Source organism: Chrysochloris asiatica, unplaced genomic scaffold (genome assembly GCF_000296735.1).
Source record: "Chrysochloris asiatica unplaced genomic scaffold, ChrAsi1.0 scaffold00003, whole genome shotgun sequence".
NCBI lineage: Eukaryota > Metazoa > Chordata > Mammalia > Afrosoricida > Chrysochloridae > Chrysochloris > Chrysochloris asiatica.
In genome coordinates, this window is record NW_006408521.1 from 14,131,498 (window position 1) to 14,158,872 (window position 27,375).

The 27,375-nt window shown below is 41.0% G+C and overlaps 1 protein-coding gene across 1 annotated transcript in view; it reads right to left on the reverse strand.

Annotated features, from left to right (window-relative positions):
- PANK1 (pantothenate kinase 1) overlaps nt 1-27,375 on the reverse strand; it is a 74,298-nt gene that overhangs the window by 20,563 nt on the left and 26,360 nt on the right. The window contains exon 2 of the mRNA XM_006831130.1: nt 10,647-10,999. Within this exon, the coding sequence (XP_006831193.1) occupies nt 10,647-10,999 (353 nt within the window). The remainder of the gene's footprint in view (nt 1-10,646; nt 11,000-27,375) is intronic.

The following is a 27,375-nucleotide window of genomic DNA, read 5'->3' on the forward strand; positions in this document are numbered from 1 at the left end:
TATGCTAATGGATTTTGCCAAAAAGATATCATCTTTATAACAAAAGTTAATTGTTAGGAACAACTTTTGATTCTGTGTCACTCATTTGAATTTAATAGTCAACAAAATCCATTGACTCATTAAAAAAAAAAAAAAAAACCACTGACTCTCTCCCACAGAGCAGAGGTGGCTACAATAGGTTACCACCCAGGATGTGGAATTATTCATGCTAATACTTAATAAAAAATATCAGCCATTGAAAATCCTACAGAACACAGTTCTATTCTGATACACATGGGGTCACCAATATCGGAATCAACTCAACACCTACTGTTACCTATTTTATTTTATTTTTTAATACTTTAGGTATGTAACTATCAGGAGATTTAAGAGTGTGGTGGGCCATGTTATTATTAAGTGCTGTCACGTCAGTTCCCACTCATAGTGAATCCTGTATAGGGTTTCTGAGGAGCAGCTGGTGGGTTTGAACTGCCGACCTTGTGGTTCACAGTCCAGTGCTGATCCACAGAGCCATGCCAGGACCCTAAGGTGAGTGATAGCAGCAGTGGACATGCTACGTCCTCTTGTCCTCCTTGACACTTCGGCCCTATTTAGGCTCTTCCTTTACCCGTCACAGTATCTGGCTTGCTTTCTGGTTCATTGGGTGCTCCTCAGTATCGTGCTCAAAGGCATCTCCAGAACACTTTTTAAATAAACATTTGTTAAATAGGACAGAGGAAGAGTTATGACCATCTGGATCACTCTAAACTGAAAAGGAGCAGTTTCATCAGCCAGACTTGGAACCAGAGGTTAATCTGCTTAAAAATTAATCAGAGGTCAATGGGCAATATTGATGACCATGTCCACAGTCAACATCAAACACGGACAGAGATAGTGTTTGGACATCCTGAAACCATGCTAGGAAAGAAGGAAAATCTGTCAAGGCAAATAAACTAAGGCCATACAACTTTGACTTGAAAGAAAACACCATTATGTCTCACCTTTCCCCTAGAAAACCTAAAATGGAGTATTAGCAGCAAAACACAAAAAAATGTCCCTTCTACACAAGTTACTGTCAGATGGCTATTTCTGAAGCCCGAAGTCACAAACCTACAGACTGAGAAAGAGATAGTAGCCACTTTCACAGAGACCTCTAGAAGCCTTCATCAAAAGTCTTCATCACCCAGGAAAAAGGACAAGCCCCCAAATGAAAGCAATGCTTGGGTTTTGAAACAAGACTATCTGAAATTCGAAACAAGTTGGAAATGAATCCACTCAACAGACTTTATATCTACATTACTACAACTGGGTTAACTTTGTAGAAAACCTAGAACAACATGTTAAGATCTAAGGTATTGAGAAATACTCTCTCTGGGCTTACATTTCAATCAGGGGTAACAAACTCAAATGCCTCCTATAGGTTGTTGTTGTTATTAATTAAGTGCCTTCAAGATGGTTCCGACTCACAGCAACCCTGTATAGGGTTTCAGAGGAGTAGCTGGTGGGTTTGAACCACTGACCTGGGGTCAGTGTTTACAGAATGACAACACCACACCAGGACTGCAAGACTATTATGGGAGACAGTGAGAAAACCAAGCAGTGCAGCTCTTGACTAGACATATGGTAACAGAAAATCCATCTTATTTAGAAAGACAGCTATCGTTCACCTCCAGCCACTTGCTGCCATGTGGTTAACAGAATCCAGTGTTGTCAAATGATCCAAGAGAAACCAGAAATCCATATTGTTATGTGAAATCTTCCCATTTTAAACTAAGCAAACTTTAAATATATATCACAAGTGAAACCAGTCACATCTATGGAATGAAGCTGGCTGTCAGCTACTGGCTTTATAGATATTCTAACATTGTTTATAATGAGGAATGAATGATGGCATCTGAAAGCTCAGATCCAGCCAACATGACGATGAAGCTTCGTTAATGTAAACCTAATCTCGTAGCAATGCATAGGGCAGCTATCACTCCCACCATAGTTAGCTGCAAGCTACCAACATAATGTTACTAGACACAGTTGGGAAGAGAGGCACACAGTAGGAACCTGCATCTCACTGCTTCTAACTCTCCTTATTAGCAAACTTTGGAGAGTCCAATTCTTTTTTTTTTTTTAATTGTGAATTATGTGGGTTTACATGGGCGAACATCAGTTTTACATTCATCCTATCGTATTTCGTTTCATTGCAATGATTACAATCCCCTCCATGCATCATCAAATAATCAAAGGGTACACTCCACAGGCCCGCCCCCTGGCCACCAGCACACAGCCTTTCTCCCTCCCTGAGTCCATGTCCCCAGCTGCTCCATCTGTCCACGTCATCGTCTCTGTCTCCATCCCTGGGGTCACTGCCTCTCTGGGTAGGGTTGGAGAGTCTAATTCTTAAATCAACCACTCACCAAACTTGAAAACAACCCTGGGTTTGCTCTATGAATCAATCCAGGGCTTTGAATCAATTTATTCCAGTTGAATGCCCTGCTGAGAACTTGCATTTCCACCCTAGATATATGAAGCAGATTACATTTTAATAAGATCCTCAGGTGATTTTATGTAAACCTAAGAATCACTTGAAATCTTGTTAAAAATGTAGCTTTTGGTTCAATTATCTGGGATGGAAAGGCTATTCTCAGCCATGAGTTGAACTGGAATAAACTGTTTGAAGCCCTGAATCAAATCTTCTATAAACAATGGTGGTTGTTGTTAGGTACCATCCAGTCTGTTCTGACTCACAGTGAGCACGTGTACAATAGAATGAAACAATGCCCTGTCCTATGCCAGCTACACAATCATAGCTGTTTGAGACCATTGCTACAGCCACTGCGTCAATCCATTTTGTTGGGGGGTCTTACTCCTTTTCAATAACCCTCTACTTTCCAAGCATGATGTCCTTCTCCAAGGACTGATCTGTGTCCAAAGTAATTGAGACCAAGTCTTGCCAATCTTGCTTTTAGGCACATTCTGGTTGTACTTCTTCCAAGATGGATTTGTTTGTTTTTCTGGCACCCCATCATATATTCAATATTCTTCGCCAACACCATAATTCAAGGACATCAATTCTTGTTGTTGTTGTTGTATGCCACCGAGTTGGTTTTGTATAGGGTTTCCGAGGCTGTAAATCTCTATGGTAGCAGAAAGCCTTACCATTCTCTTGCGGAGTGGCTGGTGGATTCAAACTGCTGACCCTACAGTTAACAGCCCAACATGTAACTCAGGGCTCAGTTCTTGTTAGGCCTTCCTTAATTCATTTTCCAACTTTTACATGGCTATAAGATGAATGAAAATACCATGACTCGGGTCAGGTACATCTTAATCTTCAAAGTGACATCTTTGCTTTTTAACACTTTAAAGAGGTCTTTTGCACCAGATTTGCCTAATATAATCAATATACTGTCTGATTTCCTGACTACTGTTTCCATGAGCATTGATTGTGGATCCAAGTGAAACGAAATCCTTGGCAGTCTGTTCTCCTTTGGTCATGATGTTGTTTATGACACTCTCTAATAAAAAGGTGTATATATATCACATCTCTGGTAGCGTAGTGTTTACGGATCGGGGCTGCGAACCTCAAGGTCGGCAGTTCGAAACTACCAGCCGTTCCGTGGGAGAAAGATGAGGCTTTCTGCTCCCGTAAAGATTTACAGCCTCGGAAACCCTGTACAGGTTCGCTATGAGTCAGAACCGACTCCACGGCACATGACAACAACAACAATATATCACATCTACAGAGTCCTGGTGTGGTGTTGTGGGCTAATGCGTCAGACTGCAAAGTCGTTTGAACTGCAAGATCGGTGATTCAGGCTCATTAGCCGCTCCTTGGAAACCCGCTATGGGTACGGATAAGCTCAACGGCACTTAACAACAACATAGCCCATCTATAAGTCTTTAAATAAGAAGTATTATTTCACACAATTTTGCAAATGAAATACATCACTGGGAGCCAACAGGTTAAATGATCTACTCAAGAAAGGGAAAGTGGAGTGGAACAAACAGGAAAGGAAGAAGGAAACAAAATGCAGGCAATCACGGTCTGCACAGGCAATATTAGAAAACGTTTCACACTGCAACTATGATAAATTAACATTATTTTGCCTTGTACCAAAAGTTACCCAAGCAAGTATGAGTACATGAGGTTCTGGAGGGCTTGTTGAACCACAGACTACTGTGTCCCTCCACTCCCAAATTTCTAATTGTGTTTCTAACAATACCCCAGGTGATGCTAATATTGATTCTGCTGGTCTTGGAACCACACTTTGAGAATAACTGATTGTAGCAAGAGTATGGCAATTGGAGTGTGGGGCTGAGGTTAAGTTCATTACCACAGCCAGAGGCGCAATCAATGGCGTCTGATAACTTCATAATCTCCTTAATAGCATCTAACCTAAATAAAATCAGAGGGCTGTTTTCAAGAATCAAATGGGTTAGCTGTTTCAAATGCTTTCAAAAGTGTAAAGCACTATGTTGTTGTTAAGTGTCGTTGTGTCAGTTCCGACTCACAGTTATCCAGTATCGAGTTTCCGAGGAGTGACTGGTGAGTTTGAACTTCCGACCTTGTGGTTCAAACTGACCTTGTGGGTCAAGTGCTTATCCTACAGAGCCAAACCAGGCTCCATAAAATACTGTACTCATGAGTTATGAGGATATGAGAAGACATAACAATAATTTAGGTCTTTTGCCTCAAATTGAAGTATGTTTTGAAACCAGTTTTCAAACTGAAGACCCTAATTTTTAGAGAAAATTCAATGGTTCTCTATCTACTAATATTAGAAAAAAAAAAAAAAGGGTATTAAATACAAGGCATGTTCAGGATACACTGTAAAAGCATTATGTCCTTCAGTTCAATCTATCAAAAATAACAAAATAGTTAACGAACTAAATAAATCTGGTAAAAAAACAATCCCAAGAAATGATTCAAAGGACCTAGTGCAAACCAGCCATATTACTCAAGTGCAGTTGAGAAATGAGTCGTTTCCGACAAGAAAAAAATGCTCATTTATATGCTACAGTGTCCTTTCAGGACGTTTTCACTGGCACTGGCTCCATAAATCAAATTGTAAGTGGCAGGAAAGGTTATTTTACTAAACCAAGAACAATTTGCATATAAAATAGGTACTTTCTGAAATACAAAATACACTCAGGGCTCTTTTCTCTTCATGAAAGGAACCTTTAGAGACCTGATGAGAGAGATGAATTTAAAACATGTTTAGTGACTGAGAGATAAAAAGACCTCAAAGATGGCTTCTTCCTTTTCCACCTATTAATGAGAGGTGCCATATGTGAGGGACATGAGTCAAAAGTGTCAAATCAGAAGAAAAGTAGAGAATGACAGTGTCTACCAAACCTGTGTCCCTGCACAAATCAGTGACCGGATTAACAGAAGGAGTCAAACGGATGAATCTTCTTGAATGGTCTGCTTAAGGTTTAAAGAATTCAGTATTCACAAGTACCCTATGCCTCTGGATAATTTTCCCCATCAATATTAACTATGAGGCTGGAGGCTGTTTGTTCCCTTGGAGATTTCTGGCATAAGGAGAAGCCAATCCTTAGGGCCTTTGACCCTGAAAAATGTGACGTTAGCAATCAGAAAAATCTTTCCTTTGCCCTAATCTCAAATCAACAACAATGAAGACTGTTGTTTAACCTGTCTGTTCAGTAAGTCTATTTTTAAAAAAATAATTAGAATCACTTTTAACTTTTAGCACCACTCACAGGGAAGAAGTATCTGTTGTAATGAAGAGGTTGGTGGGCAGAAGTGACATTTTCTATACATTTCCATTGTTAAGAACACTCCTGCTGAAGTTAAGAAGTGTGATTGTGGAATTAGTGCGCTGAATATTCTGACTGGTTCTTTAAAACAGAACCCCAAAATTAACCTACAGTGCTAAGGGCTGTTGAAGAGATGAATAAAAAGTGGCTGCAAGCACCCCTTTTTAAATGCTAGAATTCTTCAGTGGCTATCAATTTCTAAGATTAGATTAAGTTTTCTTTATTTATTCTGTTTTGATAAATCATTAATTTTGAAGGCTGTTTTGTCAGAAACTTGGTTGTGTAATAGTGATCCTAAACATTTTTAAAACATAAGGATGGATGGATGAAAGAAGGGAGGAGATATGGAAAGTGGAGTGGAGGAAACAGGAAAGGAAGAAGGAAACAAAATGCAGCTTATGGTCAATCAGGTTCTGCACAGGCATCTAAATTAATGCTTAACTTATGGCTTAGAGCTCTTTCCTGTACATTCTAAATTGTATGAAGACTAGTTACCATTATTTAAGGATTTAAGCACATTTTTCATATATGAAAGGATACAGTCATTAAACATAACAATGGCTAATTATTTGGGGGCTGTTAAACAACTTTCATTTACCACTGCTTATGAAGACAGATTATTGAAACTCATATCTCCAAAGTTAGACTCTAGCCAAAACAGTAACAGGAATTTACAGGTACGTAAATGCACTGCCTTATTATCTAATTGTTTAACATTGTCTGTATTGATCCTTTACCATTAAATAAGCACCAATTTTCTAATCTAGAAAGAGAGAGAGTTTGGCTATAGGACACCATCTACAGGACTTAGCAATGTTTGCTCTACCTAAATACTCTCCCTTGGTTACCTGCATGGTTTACTGTATTGCTTCTCGTCTCTGCTCCAATGTTACTTCATCAGACACAGGCCCTACTAGCATTCCTTTATACCCCTTGCCCTGCTTTTTACCCCCTCTATAATATCTCGGAGTCCTGGTGTGGCGCTGTGGGTTAATGCGCCAGACTGCAAAGCCGGCAGTTCAAGCTTACCAATCGCTCTTTGAAAACCCTATACAGGGTCGCTATGGGTCAGAACTGACTTGATGGCACTTAACAGCAATATAATATTTCTTATCATTTGACATATTCTATGTTCAATTGCTTATTCATTTACTGAAGTGAATATCAACTGAAAGGGACAGGAGTTTTGCTTTGTTCATAACTTGGCCCACAGTAGTAACTAGTGGTGGTTGGGTGCCATGGAGCCAGCTTCCATGGAGCAGCTTTACAGGAGCAGAAAGCCTCATCTTTCTCTTGAGGGGTAACTAGTAGAGTCGAACTTCTGACTTTGTGGTTAGCAGCCCAGTTTATAATCCTCCACACTAACAGGGCTCCTTAGTAGGAGCTCCATAAATGTTTAGTGAGTGAATGCTCAGGTAGGACGATGAAAAAACCCATTCAGTGTTCTAAAAATCTCACCAACTCAAGACAAATGGGCTGTGGGAAAAGATTAGTCTTCTTCAATTCTGTCTTTGCTTTGGTCATGACTAAGAATGGCAACAGAAGGCATCTCATGTACTTTCCTTTTAAAGGTGTATGCTGGTCTGCCCAGGCTGTTTGGCAAATATTCTACACTGGATTTCCGCTCCAATCTATTCCTTAGGCTCCAACAGCTTAGCCTGCCTGAAGAAACAGTAACTTTTATATCTGTTACAGAAAGTTATGACCCTTCTCGTTTCAGAATTTGCTTGGCTCTTACCCAGAAGGTACTCTGAGAGCCTCTTAATCTCTTTAAGCTTTAGTTTCCTCATCCATCTAGCATACTGTTGTTTCTGATCTCTAAAGGGTACATCTAATTCTGCCATCCTAGAAATCCTTCCTCCTCTTCATTGTTTTACAGATGATGAAACTGAGGCCCACATTAGAAACATGTCTTACCCAAGGTCATTCAGCTGGTTAAACACAGACAGGATAGAGCTCAGGTTCAATGGATTGTCCACTACACATGTAACTTTAACTCCTATGGAGCTCAACCTTCTCATCTACAACACTCTTTGACTTTTGGGTCGCTGGTGAAACAAAAGTGCCCATGGGTCACGGAAGTAAATGGCAGCATTGAACTCTACAACTGGGTATGGAAAGGGGCCACAGAAGAAAAAAGACAAAACCTGAACACGAGCAGCCCCACTTAGGGTATTGTGCTGGTACTTGATTGCTAGCTTTGGAGAAACTACAAGCTACCATCAAGGAGGTAAATGATGCTACTTGTTTGTTGTGCATCATCCAGTTGGTCTGACTCTTAGTAATTCTGTATAGCGTTTCCTAGAGTAGTTGATGGTTTTGAACTGCCGACCTTGTGGTTAGCAGTCCAGTGCTTATCCTACAGCGCAACCCCATGGTCCTTTAGATGATACATATAAAATGGTTTGCATTTATATAGCTTTATTAAATACTCAAAACAAATTAAACTCAAGAAATAAAACTAGTGATAGACTTTCACAAGACTGAATTTGCATTCTAGGCTTTGAGAAAATATATGATTTTACAATGTATCTCCCTGCATCTTCTACACGCCTGCTCATGGCCAACATATATTGAATAACTTTCTTTCAGAACATATCCAAGGGCAGGAATGGAGGCAGAGAAAAGACTACATAAATCCTCCAGGTCACTGGGGCTCAATTCAGGCTCCTTCGTGGAGATGGACCACATGGGGTGCCCGTGAAGGCCCAAGGAGTCAGGAAAACTAATTCTAAAACTTCCAACTTATCCTTTGCCTATATTCAATGACTTTGGTATATCTGTTGTTAATTGTATTGAGAAGATTCTGACTCACAGCAACCCAAGTGTCCAAGGTACAAGTGGTCCCTTGGGTTTTGGGCGCTATAGGATAAGCACTAGACTACAAGATTAGCGGTTCAAATCTACCAGTGGCTACTTGGAAACCCTATGTAGGGTTGCTATGAGTCAGAATCGACTCAACAGCAATTAACAACAACAGCCTTTCAGAAGCAGATCATCGGGCTGGTCTTTCAAGGCACCTCCAGGTGGGTTTGAACTGCTAACCTTACATTTAGTAGTTGAGTATTTAACTACCTGTACAACCCAGCTGCCATTTCTGTTTATCTAGCCTTTTTTATTTTTATTTCACTTTATTCTTTTATAGAACCTAATTCCTAAATGGTGTTCAAAAAGAAATTTATGAAAATATGACACCAGAATTTCATTTTTTTCTGAATGAAACTTCTAAATGCCATTAATCAAGAAAGGATATTTATGAGCACAAATGTGTAGATAGAAGTGGAGATTTTTACAAGCCGTAGGAAACCTTCCTGTGGGCCTCAATCTATATATGTAGAAAACTGGTATAAAGGTTATGTTTTTCATGAAACTGTAGTAAGATTAGAAGAATTCTTGCTGAAATAATTAAAGGAGGTTTATAGTTTATACTACCTAGTCTTTATGGAGCTCTGGTAGCGTAGTGGTTATGAATCGGGCTGCGACCCTTAAGGTCAGCGGTTCGAAACTACCAGCTGCTCCGTGGAAGAAAGATCAGGCTTTCTACTTGCGTAAAGATTTACACCCTCGGAAACCCTGTACAGGGTCGCTATGGGTCGGAACCGACTCGACGGCACTTAACAACAACAACAACAGTCTTTATGGACGGAACCCTTGTGATAGGAGGCTAAGCACTCAGCTGTTAACCAAAAGGCTGGTGATTCAGACCTACCAGCATTTCTCCAGGAAGAAAGATGTGGCCGTTTGTTTCCATACAAATTTAGTCTTGGAAACCCTATGGGGTCATTCTACTCTGTCCTATAAGGTCGTCAGGAGCCATAAATAACTCAATGGCAATGGTTAGTTTTTAGTATTGTGGTTGTTAAGTGCTGTAGAGTCGATTCTGACCCATAGCGACCCTGTATAGGGTTTCCAAGGAGCAACTGGTGAGCTTGAACCACTGACCTTGCAGTTCAAATGACTTTGTTGTTATTAAGGGCTATTGAGTCGGTTCTGACTCACAGCAAACCTGTATTGGACTTCCGAGAAGTATCTGATAAGTCTGAATCACCCACCTTGCAGTTAGCAGTCCAGTGCTTATCCTACAGCACCACACCAGGACTCACATTGTTGTTGTTTTTGTTGTTGTTAAGTGCCATTGAATTGGTTCCGACTCATGGCAACCCTGTATGGGGTTTCTAAGAACCGCCGACCTTGAGGTTCAAACCAACCTTACAGTTGAGTGCTTACCCTATAGTATCACACCAGGACTCCAGGACTCATATTACATGGCAGTAATTGTAAAAATAATGATGATGACAATGGTGGTGGTGGTGACCCTGTGTAGGGTTTTCCAAGGCTGTAAATTTTTATGAGCGTAGAAAGCCTGGTCTTTCTCATAGTTTCGAACTACTGACAGTGAGGCTAGCAGCCTAACTCGTAACCACTACGCTACCAGAGCTCCTTAATGATGGCAATGTTGTTATGTGCCATGGAGTCGGTTCCAACTCACAGCGACCCTGTACAGCATTTCCGAGGCTGTAAATCTTTATGGGAGCAGAAAGCCTCATCTTTCTCCTGGGGAACAGCTTGTAGTTTTGAACTGCTGACTGTGAGATTAGCAGCCCAATTCGTAACCACTAATCTATCAGAGCTAATAATACCTAATATTTACTGAGCCCTTGACTAAGTGTGCCTATTATCTCATTTAGTCTTTACTGCACCCGCCTGTGAAGTAGGAGCTAGTTTTGTTTACAAACAGATGAAGAAGCACAGCGAAGTGAAGTACACTTGTCAAAAGTCCCAGGGGTAATAGTCTAGCTTTTAGGTCTGAGATGTAGACATTAGGGACATATCAGAAGGTTTCTTTTTCTCTGAGAGTTAGCTTTGGTGTTTCAATTAGGGCAAACCCGACATACCATTCTGAAGTCCTCTTCGAACTTGAAAGCCCCACCTCCGGTGGCACAGAGAGTAGTGTGAAGGCTGGAGAAGTTCTTCTCACTGCCCATCTGAATGAATCTGTGCATCGCAGAGCTGGGAAAGCGGATGAAGTGCAGGTTCCCTTTGCGCCCACTCATGGTCAGGTTCTTCAGTTCCAGGTGGACATCTCGGATCCCGGTTTTCCCATAAGCGGTATTAGAAGTCAAATACTTCCTGATGCTTTTCAGGTTCTCCACTTCCTCTTGTTCCTCTTCGGCTGTAATATCCTTGGGTTCAAAGTAGACCAACTTAACCAGTGTTCCACCGATATCCATGCCAAACCATGGGAATGCTAGAGGACAGAAAAAGAGTGCTATTGAATTCTACACATTCCGGACAGGGCATTTAGACCCCCATTCGGTGTTTGATTCCTGAACAGTAAATGAAGCTGTGTCATATCTATCCACATAGTTAACATTCACTTTGCTGGAATTTAACTACATGTGCCTACAAAACAACACAGACAGAGAGCAATTCACAATTTAAACAGCAACCATGACTCTCCACACTCTTCTCAATGGGCTTCTGCCCAGAGTTGAGTATGAGTAAGAAATGGGATTCTGCTGTTCCTTAAGCCAGTCTCAATTCCTATGCGCTTTGCAGAGCTGACTATCAACCCAAGCGCAGTAACAATTACAATATTTAAAGAGAGGTATATTGCATTCAAAATGCTTCCTAAAGAAACTGTGATCTGTTCCAATGCCAGAGAAAAAATTGGCTTTGCTGGGTGCACTGAGGGACTACACATGATGCTCTTCTGAGGAACTTTGAATGACCAGTTTTATAGTATTCAATTTTTGCTTCATGAACAGACTTTACAAACAGTGCCACCATGGTCTTAATCCACAGAAAAAAACAAACAGTAAGGAGAAGGAGAGAAGGTGGAGTGTGAGTTACGATGGGTAGACATGAAGATACACTCCTGGTGGCACAAATGCAAACAGAACAGCTCACGTTCATTCTTATTTCTTTCTGCATGAACAGAGACACTGTCTCCATCTAAAAGGTCTCCATGGGTTTAACCCTAGCTGTGCATTAGCTGGGCAGCTTTAACATGCCAAGTTCTGGTTTCTGGCTTAGTCAGAGGTTGTTGGTCTTATGTGCCGTGGAGTCGGTTCCAACTCATAGCAACCCTGTACAGGGTTTCCGAGGCTGTAAGTCTTTACGGAAGCAGAAAGCCTCATCTTTCTCCTGCGGAACAGCTGGTAGTTTCGAACTGCTGACCTTGCAGTTTGCAGCCCGATTCATAACCACTACGCTACCAGAGCTCCTACCAGAGTTAGAAGTAGGAGCCAGAAACCCGTATTTTCTAAAACTTCCTCAATGATTTCAAACTGCAGGCCTGGCAACAGTAAGTCAGAAGGACCATGGCTACTGCCCAGCAAACCAGCAGCTTGCTGACAAGGTCTGAAACAGGAAGGCAAGCCTCAGGTAAATGAAAAACATCCATTTAAACAGTTTGAGGTAGTTTTCTATCCCATGATGAATCTCATAGTAATGACTTTTATTATTATTATTATTATTATTATTATTATTACGGCAACAGGATGAGCTGTCAAATGCTCTGAACATGAACACAGAGTAAACCCAAATGGGAACCCAAATGTCGGAATTTCCCTGTTTGTTTCCCACGATTGAATCCATTGGCTGAGTCTGAAACTGTAATCGTAAAAAAGAGTTTAAAGATTCAGAGATCAAGTTGCTTCTTTAAAAGGCTTCTGTTTAATTCATCCCTAAAGACCATCCTGGCTACCACTACCAACTGATCTGAAAGGGATCACATTAGAAGGTTCTGGATAAAATGGGAGACACTGTGGAACAAAAACTCAAAATTATAAAAAAGGTCAGGCCTAGTGGTCAGAAAGACAATGGAAGAACCTGAGTCCTTGGCCCTCATCAACCCTTCAACCCATCAACCTGTGTGGAATGGAACTCACCCATGTGGAACAATTTTCAACCAAGTGGTGAACAGGAATATACGGGGACAACGCCAGTGAGGTATGTTCACCATGGAATGGTCAACCATTTAAGGTCAAATGGGCAGTATTTACCTGGGGACAAGGTTCAGAGGGGTGGGGGAGGAGAGAGGAATGGAACTAGGAACCACAGGGAGGCAGAGGGATAATTGTTGCATGAAGGGATTGCAATCATCAAGATGAAACAAAGTGTGTGATTTGTTTACTGTAAAACTGATGATCTTGTTTGTAAACCTATACTCAATTAACAATAAAAAGTTTCAAAAGAAACAAAACAATAAACACCATCCATCCCTGGGTGGTGCAAATGATTAATATACTGTACTCACTGCTAACCAAAAGTATGGAGGCTGCAATCCAACCGGAAGCACCTCAGAAGAAATACCTGGTAATCTACTTTCAAAAAAGCTGCCACTGAAAACCTTATGGAACTCAGTTCTACTTGGAAACGCATGGGGTCACCATGTGTCAAAACTGACTCAACAGAAACTGGTTTTGGTTTTTTGGAAAGACCATCCAAATGAACCCTTGTCTAATTGCGTATTTACACCTAGAGATTACATCATTACGAACACAAGAATATTACTTGAGCCTACAGAAGTTCTTTTTTTTTAAGGTACCCCATACTACTTGGAGCCCTAGTTTGGTGCTGTAGGATAAGTACTGGACTGGTAACCATAAGGTCAGCAGTTCAAACCTACCAGCTGCTCTCAGAAATTCTATACAGGAGCACTATGAATTGGAACCAACTCCATGGCACACAACTTGAGAGCAAGTGGCTCTGTAGGATAAGTACTGGACTGCTAACTATAGGATTGGAGATTCAAGTCCACCAGTTGCTCTAAGAGAGAAAAATGAGGCTTTCTGCTTCCGCAAAGATTTACAGCCTCGGAAACTCTATACAAGTTGAGTCAGAACCAATTAGATGGTGCTTAACAACATACTACTTATTTGTCTGTATCAGTATGCTGGGGAGAGTGGAAGGAGAAACACATGGCAGAAAACGATCCCCGAAACTAAAATTCTCTCCCCTGCTTCATTGTTGTCTTTTTAGTTGTAATCCAAGCCAACTGCTCCATACAGAAAAATATAATCCCAAGCCACCAAAAGATTAAGAGCAATGTATTATTGATAAGAATGAATGTGCTATTATCTTTGCAGGAGTTTGCAAACCAAATCCCACACAGCCCAGTGTAGACTGGGAAGCTTGCTTGTCCCAGTAGGAGCTCAGAGAAGACTGGAAACAGTTCATCCCTACTAGTCACAGATGAAGTTTCTTGACCCATTCTTTAACAGTCAGTGTCAGCATGGCCCACAGCACAGGATCACACCATGTGATGGGCAAAGCCCTCAATCAGGATTCAGAAGGACTGCTTTCCAGTGGCAGTGACCAGTAACCAGCTCACTCTGAGTCCCATCACTCCCTGTCTCCATCTATCTCCTCAGCTGTGAAAGAAGTGGAGTTCATTAGAGTGATGTCTAGTTCCCTCCCAGTTCTAAACTGGCTGGCCAGAGCCCTAGTTATAAACCCATGGAAATACTCCGCGGCATGTCATTGGTCACCAGTGCTAGGCAATCAATGTTACCTAAAACCCATTCTTATCAAAATAGGAAAGGCACCTACTGTTGGACAGAATGGAAGAAGGGTATTCAAGGCACTGCTGAGATAATTATTTTGGAAAAATTCTGGCAACATATATTAAAATGGAAAGCACACAACATTTAGAATCCTGCTAAGCCCTCTCCTGGACCACATAAACAAAAGGACCAATATTCAAGAGTAGGTACAAGAATGTCCACTGTGGCACCCTTTGGATTCAAATTAAAAGCAAAAACAAATGAAAACTAAGTATGTGCCCATCATACTTTGGAATAAGGTGTTTGACTTCCAAATCATGGAATATTCTGCCTTCACCACCAGTTACCATGAAGTCAATTCTGACTCAAGGCGACCCTATATACCACTAGGTAGCCATTTAGATAAAACTTTCAGTACACACAAAAATTAAAAATAAAATAAAAAGGAATTCAGCACAGAATGGATGGAGACACAGAAAAATAAAGAAGTTCTACATCAGAAATCTCGTATTCCTCCAGCCACAGCTATTCCCTCTGAGAAGAGAGAATCCCATGCATTCTTTAATTTGGCTGGATACTGGTAAACAGAAAAAGGAAAAAGAGGTCTCATTTAAAAATAACACTGCAGGAGACATCAAACCATTTCATAAGTTATTTAAAAACCTGTATGTTTCTACTTGTTTCTCCTACTCACATTTCAGCTGTTTCCAAAGCTTTTGCTGGCAACTCAAAACAGAGGGGAAAAAAACGTAGAGTTCTGAAAAACTCAATCCGTTAAATATTTTATCAGTAGCTTTGGTTAAGAAGCTCTTATGATAATGCAGTGGGTTAAGCTAACCGAAATGTCCATGGTTTGACTACACCAGCCACTCCACTGGAGAAAGATGAGGCAGTCTACCTACACAAAGATTTACAGCCTTGGGAACCCTATGGAGAAGTTCTACTCTGTCCTGTGTTGTCGGAATCAACTCAGAGGTAGTTAGCTGATTAAGATAACAAGGAGATAAATATTGGAAACCCTATACAGGATCGCTCTGAGTTGGTATCGACTCAACGACACTTAACAGCATTTTTCAGTACACTGTCAGTCTTATCCGTGTTCCTGATCTAAGCATCTACATATACTTAAATTTCTCTTACAGGAGCTGTGGATGCAGCTAGACCAAAGGGGAAAGGCAGAGTATGCAACTGCGGCTATCATCCGTGACTCTTAAATCCAGGAAATTCAGATGCTTTGATAAATCCAGCTGAACAAATGCTAAAACATGCTGGTGTGGCGCTGTAGGATAAGCACTGGACTGTGCTAACTGCAAGGTTGGAAGTTCAAACCCACTAGCACGCCTTGGGAACCTTATACAGGGTTGCTATGAATTGGAATCAACTCAATGGCACTTAACAACAACTGCTAAAAAGTTTGCCAAGAGAAGCAGTTTTGGATAAAAAATATTTGTATGCATTCCTTATTCATTCTTCTTAAACTAGCTATCATTTAAAAATAATTTTATAGAATATTCATCAAAGATGTTCAGTGTGAGTCCAGGTCCAAACTGCACAAAAAAACTTCAACAAACAAATAAACTACTCATTCAAAATGGTTTCCACCATGGTGAGGTGTGCCTAGACTAGAAACTAACATTTTACAGGTCCATCTTCTCTTGGCATATCACAAAAACTAAAACAAACTATTTCTTGAGAGCAATTCTTGCACATGTGCACTAAAAGACATATACAACGATGCTTACTGCAGCAATTTGTGATCATGGAAAAATGGTAACCACTAGATGTTCATCAATAAGGAAACAGGTAAGTATTATGTAATGCATTCATATCTTAGGATCTTTTATATTGTTGTTGTTGTTGTGATGTGCCATGAACTCAATTCTGACTCACAGTAACCCTGTACAGGGTTTCCGAGGCTATAAATCTTTACAGGAGCAGAAAGCCTCATCTTTCTCCCACGGAACAGCTGGTAGTTTCAAACTGTTGACCTTGGGGTTCACAGCCCGATTCATAACCACTACATTACCAGAGCTCCTATAGGATCTTTTATAGGGAGAATCAACTAAATCTATGTCTCAGCACAGAACTCAAAAATAATGCTGAAGGAATATTTTCAAGTCAGCGGAAATGTTGTCTGGGTCACCATCCAGGCCAGAGCATTTGACTGCGAGAATAAGACCCTCCACAGTTTTCCCACCGACACAAACATGAGTAACATTCCGCCAGTGACTGATCTGTCAGCTTACATCTGGAATGAGGATGCAGTCCATTCTGAATGGATGCACAGCACGAACACAAAATAAGCCTTTTTTCGTTTAAATCACTGAGATTTGGGTGTTAACTTTTGATGCAACAGAACACAGTCTTTCCTGATGAATACCAAAATGGAATGCTGCTTTAATAACAAAAGAGAATTATATGCCAGACAGCAGACAATGAGGAAATGGATTTGGGAGATTGGTGAGTCATTTGGTAAAATGATCATGCATGTTACGGTCCCCTCATGGCCCAAATAGTTAAGCACGCTGCTACTCACTTAGTTGGCTGTTTGAGTCCATCCAGAGACTCCACAGAAGAATGGCTTGGTGTTCTGCTTCCATACGATGATAGTCAAGAAAACTCTATGGAAGTCTACAAAGACAATGTTCTACATCCCACTTTGTTGAGTAGTTACTGAATGGCCATCCAAGGTACAACTCAAAAGAAAAGCAATGAAAATTGAAGATGTAGGAAACAATTAGTCCAATGGACTAAGAGACCACAAGTATATCAGTCTTCATGACCTCGAGACCACAAGAACTCTATAGATGGCGCCTGACTACCACTACCAACTGCTCAGAAAGGGATCCTATTAGAAGGTTCTGGACAGAGTGGGAGAAAATGTGGAACAAAACTCAAAATCAGAAACAAGACCAGGCTTACTGGTCAGATAGACACTGTGGGAACCTTGAGACTATGGTCCTTCGTCACCCTTTAGTTCTGGAACTAAGCTCACCCCTGTTGCTCATTTTCAGCCAAACAATAGATAGGACATAGGGGGAACAACACCACCACAGAATGGTAAACCATTTGAGATAAAAAAAATTAAAGGCAGCATCTTCTACCCAAGGACAAAGCTCAGATAGGCTGGGAGAGAAGGAGGAATGGAATCAAGAACACACAGAAGAAGTGGAAATAAGTGATGTTACACTGAGGGGGTTGCAATTAATGAGATGAAACAAAGGGTGTATGGTTTGTTGAATGTCAAACTGATGATCTGCTCTTAATCCTTCACCCAATTCACAACAAAAACCTTAAAGAAGAAAGAAAGAAAGAAAACCCTTTGGAGCTCAGCTCTACTAGACACCCCGTAAGGGTCAACTGCCAAAAACAGTTTGGTTTTGCTTGCTTGTTTTTTGGTATCATGTGTAACTTGGAAGGCAGATAGTATATCTAAAAACTTAGTAGATGGAGTAGAAAAGATTGACCGTTAGTAGCATGTATTGGTTATAACTGGTTACTATTGGCTACATTTTAAAAAGTACTATTGGGAAGAGGAAGGGGAGCAGGAGATGAATTTAGAAAAGAACTGACTGCTTTATAAACAAAAAGGGGAAACATCTTCATAAGGTGAGGGACTTGCATGACTGGAAGAAACAGCTGCTTCTCTTACCCAAGAGATAGACGATAAAACTGCAAAAGCCTTTGAGTGAAAAGGTCAATTAGCAGTCAGCTTTGTGGTGAGGTTCAAGGCCAGAGAATGGGATGTTGTACCCACTGTTAACACTCTATAGATTAAGCTGTCTTCAAAGATACAATTAAGGTTATGGTTTCTCAGTTAATTCTTTCAACCAGAATGTTCATGGGAAAAGAGACTAATGGTGTAGCTCCCCCCACCAACAGGCTGAAAATATCAACACTTAAGTGGATAAAGAAAGCATGAAAACAAAACTTCCAAAGCAAAAGGCAAATAAAAGAAGTATGTCTACAAAAGAATTGGGGGAGGGCTTGTCTATTAACACATGGAAATAAATGGGAATCAAATAGATAAGGAACCTCTTTTGTTTTTAAGAGAGTTGTTCTGCCAGAGAAACCATGAACATGAACCTCAAATGTCTGAGAAAAGTATTCAGGATCTAAAAGAACTCTTGAGTCTCCAACCTTACAAAGACAGAAAGAAGCTGAGAAAGCTTCTTAGCCCCTGAATCAAAAAAACCGGTTGTGCGACCCCATGTATCTGAGTAGAATTAGGCACGTAGGGTGTTCAATAGCTGATTTTTTAGAAGTAGATTCAGTTTTCTTCTGGAGGGACTCAAACTTCCAACTTTTCAGTTAGTACTCGAGCACGTTAACCATTTGCACCTAGGGACCTGGAGGGCATAGTTTTCAGTGATTGCTTCAATTGATCAAGGAGACTATTAGAAAAGGTGACTTCCAAAGGGTTGATGAGACCCTCTCAGAGAGAACCAAGAGCTCAAAGGAACATTTTTAATCAATAGGCAGGGAATTCAGGGAGATTTCTGAATTGGTTTAGTATTATATCAGCATTGAGCTGCTAACCAAAATGCCCATGGTTCAAACTCACCACCTGCTCAGTGGAGAAAGATGAGGCTGTCTGCTTCCATAGAAACTTGCAGCTTTGGAAATCCTATGGAGCGGTTCTACTTTGTCATACAGATCGCTGAGTCAGAATCAACTCCATGGCAGGGGGTGTGAACTGGGCAGTATTTTAGACTGACTTTGGTTTAGAGACTGCTGGGTGTGTCCTATTTATTCTCTTTCCAAATGGGAGTGTACAAATAGTTTTCCAATCTTTGTCTTACCATAATACATTAATATAAAATGTGAGTGTGGGGCTGGGGAGAGCCGAACAGCAGGGAACTTCTTTTCTTTAGTTCAGAAGATCAAAAGGAACCACAACAGAGTTGATGGAGAAACTACTCTGTATTACCCACTAATTTAGAGACACTTACTGTGCACAGCATCCAGATGTTGAAACTGACCAGGACCCTGGGGTGATCTCTTTGGGGACTTTTGCTTTGGGGAAGGGATGAGCATATTATGCCTGTGAGGAAAGTGAGCCAAATATCCGATAATCTGAAGGGCAGATTGTAATAATCATTAGTTCTCCTGGCCAAGTATTTCTGTTTGTCTTCTGTGCAGGGCCATGGGGTTGGGCGGGCCATTCTATAATTGGGCTGGACCAGGTGACTAACAGAGTCAGTGAGTTGTGTGAATGGAAATGGTTTATGTCACTTCCAGGCAAAAGCATTTATAGCTGGTGTGATACACTCTCAAGCTTTTTTTCCCCTCTGTTATCCTGCTCTATTAAAACTGGGTCTCACAGTGAGGATGAGTCAGAATGGAGGCCTCAGCCAGCCCTAGTTTCCTGACTGCCTAGAATCAATTCCCTTCCTTTGGTAACTGTATCTCCTACTGGTAACCCTATCTGCTACTCTCACTTCAGTGCTTTGAGTGGGATGGGTGCCACCTTTAGACTTGGCTAATCAGAGGGCTGCATTCTCTCTGGTCACAGTGAACGGTTCCGAGGTGGGTACAGGAACCAGTTAGTATGTGGGGGTGTTCCTACAGGACTTGAACCTGGGAAGAAGTACATACACAGTTGCTGACAGTCACCTTGCCAACATGTGACACCTGAGAATACAGATAATCTATGTGGGAAAGCAGTATCACCAGATGGAGAGGGATCAGATCTTAGGGACACTGCTTACGCCCTCAAGTTAAGCCTGGCCTGAAATCAGACTAATCCTGTGGCTTAATTTCATGAGCCAACAAATTCCCCATTTTGTTCAATCGGTCTCAGTTGAGTACTATGACACTTGCCACTGAAAAGTGTTCCAATAGAGTAGATTATGGACAAATTTCTTACCTGAGTCATTTACTAATTTGTAACATGGATATAGAATAACTGATGGTTGATATTCTGCCTAGTTCTCGAACTGCATGATCCTAAATACACACACACGTTTAGTCTTCTAAAACCATATTTTTAGCAGTATAAAACATAAGTGTTGAAGCCCTAAGTACTATTTACAGATGCTAGCCTTGAAAAAAGTGGTAATGTAAAAATTTAATAAAAGGGTTTCTGTAACACTGTAAAGCAACCCATAATTATTACACACAGAACAATATGCTCACCATGAAATACACAAAGAAATTTGAGTCACTGTTTCTTTCACATTAATACTTACCAGATTCCTTTAGTTTGAGCTTTAGTCACATGGTAATATCCAATGTTGGCAAGGGTGCAAGTACACAAGCACTCACACTACTGATAGAAATGTAAACTGGTACAATCTTGCCACAAAGTTATTTGCAAATACATCCATCCCTAAATATGTCTTTAAGTTGACAGATGTATACGGTTCTTATTTAGCCTGCATTTAGTGCACTAGAAAGAAGCCCTGATGATGTTGTGGGTTAGGCACTGGGCTGCTATCCTCAAGGTCAGTAGTTCAAACCCACCAGCCGATCTGAAAGGGAATCATGGGGCTGTCTGTTCCCATAAAGATTTCATCTCTGGAACTCCGTAAAGGGTTGCTATGAGTTAGAATCAGCTCAAAGCAGTGAGTAGTGTGAGAGTCTGCAGTGGCGCTGTGGGTTAATGCACCAGACTGTAAAGCCATTTGGACTGCAAGGTCGTCGGGTCAAGCTCACCAGCTGCTGCTCCTCGTAAACCCTAAACAGGGTCGCTATGGATCAGAACCGACTCGACGGCACTTCGTAACAACAGGGTGAGAGGAGCCCTGGCGACGCACTACACCCAGGGTCAGTGGTCCAGAAACACCAGTCAGTCGTTCCATGGTGGAAAGACGAGGCTGTCTGCTGCTGTAAAGGTATAGGGTCTCTGAAACCCTAAGGAGAAATTCTGCTCTGGCCTACAGGATTACTGTGAGTCAGATTTGACTCCGCGGCAGTGGATCTTGGTTTTAGTGTGAGAGGGTGAGTCCTCGTGGTGCAGAGGTTCCAGCACACAGCTACTGACCAACAGGTGGGTGGGTTGAACTTATCAGGCACTCTGCGGAAGAAAGAGGTGGCAGTCTACTGCTGTAAAGATTTGTTGTTGTTAAGTGGCATCTAGTACATTCTGAGGAGCCCTGATTCGGCACTGCAGGATAATGTGCTGGACTGCAAGATCAGTGTGAACCACAAGGTGGGCAGTTCAAACCCATCAGCTGCTCCTTGGAAACCCTATACAGGGTCGCTGTGATTCCGAACCAACTGTTGCCATCAAATTGGTTCCAACCCATAGCTACCCTGTAGAGGGTTTCCAAAGGGCAGCTGGTAGGTTTGAGCTGCTGGCTTTTTGGTTAGCAGCCCAGTACTTATCCTACAACACCACACCAGGACTTACAGCCTTGGAGACCCTGTGGGGGCAGTTCTACTCTGTCTTATAGGGTTGCTTTGAGTCTAAATCGATTCCAGGGTGAAGGATGGTTTAATGCAAGAAAAGGGTTAAAAGCTACAAGTGTAACAAATGCTGGTGATTATGATGAAGAATTTGTTGGGAATGGGGGGTTGGGGTTCTTTCCTTTCAAAGTGAAGGCAAATTTATATAACATTAAAGGAGTCCTGGTCTGGGGCTGTAGGACAGGCACTAGACTACTAACCACAAGGTTGGAGGTTCAAACCCACCAATCACTCCTTGGAAACCATATACAAGGTTGCTATGAGTCAGAACCGACTCAGTGGCACTTTACAACTACAACAAAGGTCAAGTAAGCTTTATTAGTAAATTGGGACGCACAAGCTGAAAGTTTGTAACCTGGGAACTTACCTATGACGTGTATATTCTTAAGCATCCATGAAAATATTTTTATTTCTTTTAAAATCAAAAGAAAAACAGATTAACTTTTAGGCCAAAGAAAATGTTTTACAATCTCTAAGTATATTCAGATTCAGCTTTACACCAACACAGTCATAAAGTCAAATTTTTAATGTTTTTATGGAGGAAGTGGTCCAAGAAAGCAAGAGAATTGAGGATGCATTAAAGTCATAATGTGGTCCTGCTGCCATATTTACTTTGGAGGCTTCATTTACGTTTTGTTCCACACCCAACTCTCTCGGATAGAATTGAGGTTCTAACATACTAGAATCTACTATGTATTTTCAATTTGTATTGGACCTCTACAGTCCAACTTAAAGCAACTTCAATTTTAGTATTTAGTGCAACTAAATCTTAAAGTTGAAGGTTTAATTACATTTCTTTAAAAAAAAAAAGACTTTACATATACAACTACATTTTCCCCAAAGTTGCCTAATCACAAAAATAACTTAAGATACTTGTTAAAAATACAGACTCCCATGCCAAGAGCTTGCCTAGAGATTCTGGTTCCATAGGACTGTAGTGGTGGTCCCAGAAAACGTTTCCATAAGGAGCCCCTGAAATTCTCATCGATCAAGTTCAGAGCTACTATTCTAGTTGAATCAAAATAAATGTTTGAAGTAGCTGGACCACATGAAAAGTGGCCCCAAGTCACTCTTTAGATTTGGAACTGAACTCTCCCTCATGGCTCAAGTGTCAGTCAAACAAGAGAGAGGCCTGTAGTGTCAACAATAGCACCAGGGAGGTATGTAATCCTTAGAACAATCAACCTTACTAGATCAAGAGGTTAGCATTTGCCCAGGGAAAAGGTTCAGAAGACAGGGATGGATAGAAAAGAAGGATGAATAGAAATGGAAAATGCAGGAAGGAAGTAGGAAGCATGCTGTTACAATGTGGGAATTCAACCAATATCAAGAAACAAAATGTGTATGGATTGTTGAATGGAAAACAAATTGGCTTTGTACTTTCACTCCAATCACAATACAGATATATATATATATATATATATATATTTTTTTTTTTTTTTTAAATGTTAGAAAGTCATCTTAAAAATCCCCGTTTGAGTGGGCTGTAATCGTGAGGCCAGGGAGAAGGTCAGGCTGGTAGCACAGGGCAGTGCACCTGGTGGATTCTTCCATTCCCAGGAGGAGCTTGAACACATCTAACTGCTTGTTAATGAAATTATTTATGGGCAGTTTATAAGCTACCACAGGTGATGTTCAAATTTCAAATACAGCTTTTCAAGTTCCAGGTATTATCCATCCATGACTAACCCCATGGTTATGGGTTTAAAAACATCCCATATATAATCACATTTCATAAATGGGGTCCTCTCTCCTGATGATTGTCATTGTAAAAGTAAGCAAGCATTCCTCCATCAAGAAGTTTGCAACAGTACTCGTGAATTTAGACCACGCAGGCATTCCTCTTTGATTTGCAACCCAGCTGGCTAAACATGACACAGATAACCACATAAAATCACAACAGACAGACACACTAACATAAAAGCCATGTAACTTTTCTGTTATAGGTTGAGATTTGGAAAACACAATTCTTTCAGGGGTACAGGAAACCACATGCTGCGGCACCATTCTGGTGACACCGGTAAGTATTTTTTTTAGCTTGGATCTGCAAAAGGTGGAAACATGGGCGAGATGGTGCTGGAGATAACGGGAGCCCAAAATATCAAACCCGTCAGGTTAAAAAACCATTTTTCTCAGCCTCTGTCTAAAGCCCCTGAGTAGCTCAGTGAGGTCACTCAAGCTTCTCCATGCCACCCTTACAAGAGAGATCAGAGTAGAAAGAGAAGTGTGACTCTAGTGTCTACTGGAGTCTCTTCCTTCCATGACCCCACAGTCAAGCCCTGTACTTCAGAGTCTAGAGCAGGGGTGGGGGACCTTCTTTCTGCTAAAGGCCAACTGGATATTTATAACTTCATTCATGGGCCATACAAAATTATCAACTTAAAAATTAAAAATTAAATTAAAAAACTTCAAGTCAAACATTTCATTAATTCACCCAAATGTGATGGCTGAAACTGCAGTTGCCTTGGCAGGGATAGACCAAATGATTTTGTTGGCCTTATATAGCCTGCGGACCGATGTTCCCCAGCCCTGGTGTAAAGGATGGGAAATGGTATGTAGGTGTGATGTGTTTCCCATTCCACAGAAGTGTTCTCATGGGAAAAAGCACAATTCGACTCCACGGCACTTAACAACAACAACGTCACCCCTACACTCACAAGAAGCTGCCTTGTTTTGCCCAATCCAGAAGATACAGATGATGAACACCAATCTTCTTTCTACATGGTCTTCCGAGTCCCGGTGTGGTGCCCTAGGATAAGCACTCAAGGTTGGTTTGAACTGCAAGGTCAGTGGTTCAAACTCACCAGTTGCTCCTCAGAAACCCTATACATGGTCGCTATGAGTCGGAATCAACTCGACGGCACACAAAATGGTCTTCAGTTTTAATTATACCACTTTCCAAAAAGGCAGTCCCTGGACTTAACAAATATTCTATCATTAAGACTACATTTGTTGTTGTTGTTATGTGTCGTTGAGTTGGTACTAACCTATAGTGACTCTGTATAGGGTTTCCGAGGAGCAGCTGGTGAGCCTGAACCTCCGACCGACCTTGTGGTTCAAACTGACTTTGCAATCTAGCAGATTAACCCGCAGTACACTATAGAACATGTCTAATATTTCAACACCCAGGTCTGAGCGTAATATTGGTTGCTGGTGGTGGTGGTAAGTGCCGTAGAGTCACTTCTGATACGAGGGGCGCCTGGTAAATTTGAACTGTCGACCTTGCTGTTCAAGCCAACCTTGCGGTCTAGTGCTTATCCTATAGCGTCCCAACAGGACATATTGATTGTTCTTGTTGTTGTTGTTGTTGTCGAGTTGGCACCGACCCACAGAGACCTTATGCACAGCAGAATGAAACAATGTCCGATCCTCGGCCAACCTCACTATTGTTGCCATGCTTGAGTCCACTGATACTGCCACTTGGCCAATCCATCTAGTTGGGGGTCTTCCTCTTTTTCTCTGACCCTCATCTTACCAAACATGATATCCTTCTCCAGTGACTGGTCCCTCCTGACAATATGTCCAATGTATGAAAGACGAAGTTTGGCCATCTTGGCCTCAAAGGAGAACTCTGGCTGCACTTCTTCCAAAACACATCTATTGGTTCTTTTGGCAGCCCATGGCACTTTTAGTATTCTCCTCCAACACCATAATTCAAAGGCATCAATTCTTCTACCGTCTTCCTTACTCACTGTCCAGTTTTCGCATGCATATGAGGTGATTGAAAATACCATGGCTTGGGTCAGGCAAACCTTAGTCCTCAAGCTGACATCTTTGCTCTTCAACACTTTAAAAATCTGTGCAGCAGATTTGCCTAATGCAATACGTCGTCTGATCGCTTGACTGCTGCTTCTATGAGTGTTGATAGTTGATCCAAGAAGAATGAAGTCCTTGACAACTTCAATCTTTTCTCCATTGATAAGAATGTTGTTTATTGGTCCAGTGGTGAGTTTTGTTTTCTTTACATTGAGATGTAATCCATACCGAAGGCTGTGCTCTTTGATCTTCATCAGTAAATGTTTTAAGTCCTGTTCACTTTCAGCAAGCAAGGTTGTATCATCTACATATCGCAGGTTGTTAATGAGTCTTCCTCCTGATGCCACGTTTTTCTTCATAGAACCCAGCTTCTCGGATTATTTGCTCAGCATACAGGTTGAATAAGAATAATGAAATAATACAACCTTGTCGCACACCTTTCTTATTTTAAAACATTCAATGTTCCCATGTTCTGTTCGAACAACTGCTTCTTGGTCCAGGTACAGATTCCTCATGAGTACAATTAAGTGTTCCGGAATACTCATACTTCGCAATGTTGTGCATAGCTTGTCATGATCCACACAATCGAAAGCCTTTGCATAGTCAATAAAGCACAGGTAAACATCTTTCTGATATGCTCTGCTTTCAGCCAAGGTCCATCGGACATCAACAATGATAAGCCTCTTCTGAATCTAGCTTGAACCTCTGGAAGTTGTCTGTCAATGTATGATTGTAACTGTTTTTGTATTTACCTTTAGCAAAACTTTACTCACTTGAGATATCAAAGAGATTGTCCAATGATTTCTGCATTCCGTTGGGTCACCTCTCTTTGGAATGGGCACAAATATGGATCTCTTCCAATCAGTCGGCCAGATAGTTGTCTTCCAAATTTCTTAGCAGAGATGAATGAGTGCCTCCTGTGCCACCTCACCTTCTTGAAAGATTTCAATTTTTATTCCATTAATTCCTGGTGCCTTGTTCTTTGCCAATTCCTTCAATGCACCTTGGACTTCCTCCCTGAATATCACTGGCTCTTGTTCATATGGTACCTCTTGAAATGGATGAACATTAACCATTTCCTTTTGGTTCTGTGACTCTGTGTATTCCTTCCATCTTCTTTTGATGCTTTCTGCATTATTCAATAATTTTCCCAGAGAATCTTTCAATAATGAAAGTCGAGGCTTGAATTTTTTCTTCAGTTCCCCCAGCTTGAGAAATGCTAAGCGTGTTCTTCGTTTTCGATTTTCTGATTCAAGATCTTTGCACATTTTATTATATTTGGCTTTATCTTCTCGAGTTGATCTTTGAAATTTTCTGTTCAGCTCTTGGACCTCCTCATTTCTTCCATTTGCTTTAGCATGTCTATGCTGGAGAGCAAGTTTCCATGTCTCTTCTGACATCCATTTTGACCTTTTCCTTCTTTCTTGTCTTCTTAATGACTTTTTGCTCTCTTCACGTATGATGTTCTTGATGTCATCCACAACTCTTCTGGTCTTCGGTCTTTAGTATTTAATACATCAAATCTGTTCTTCAGATGATCTCTAAATTCAGGTGGGATACATTCAATGTCATATTTTGGCCCTCGTGGACTTGTTCTCATTTTCTTCAGCTTCAGTTTGAATTTGCATATGAGTAATTGATGGTCTGTTCCACAGTCTGACCCTGGCCTTGTTTTCACTGATGATATGGAGCTTTTCCATCTTCTCTTTCCACAATTTGATTTCTATGTATTCCATCTGGCAAGGTCCATGTGTATAGTCATCTGTTATGCTGTCTAAAGAAGGTATTTGAAATGAACAAATAATTGGTTTTGCAGAAATATATCATGCGATCTCCAGCTTCATTTCTATCACCAACGCCATATTTTCCAACTACTGGTCCTTCCTCTTTGCTCCCAACCTTTGCATTCCAATCACCAGTAATGAGCAATACATCTTGATTGCATGTT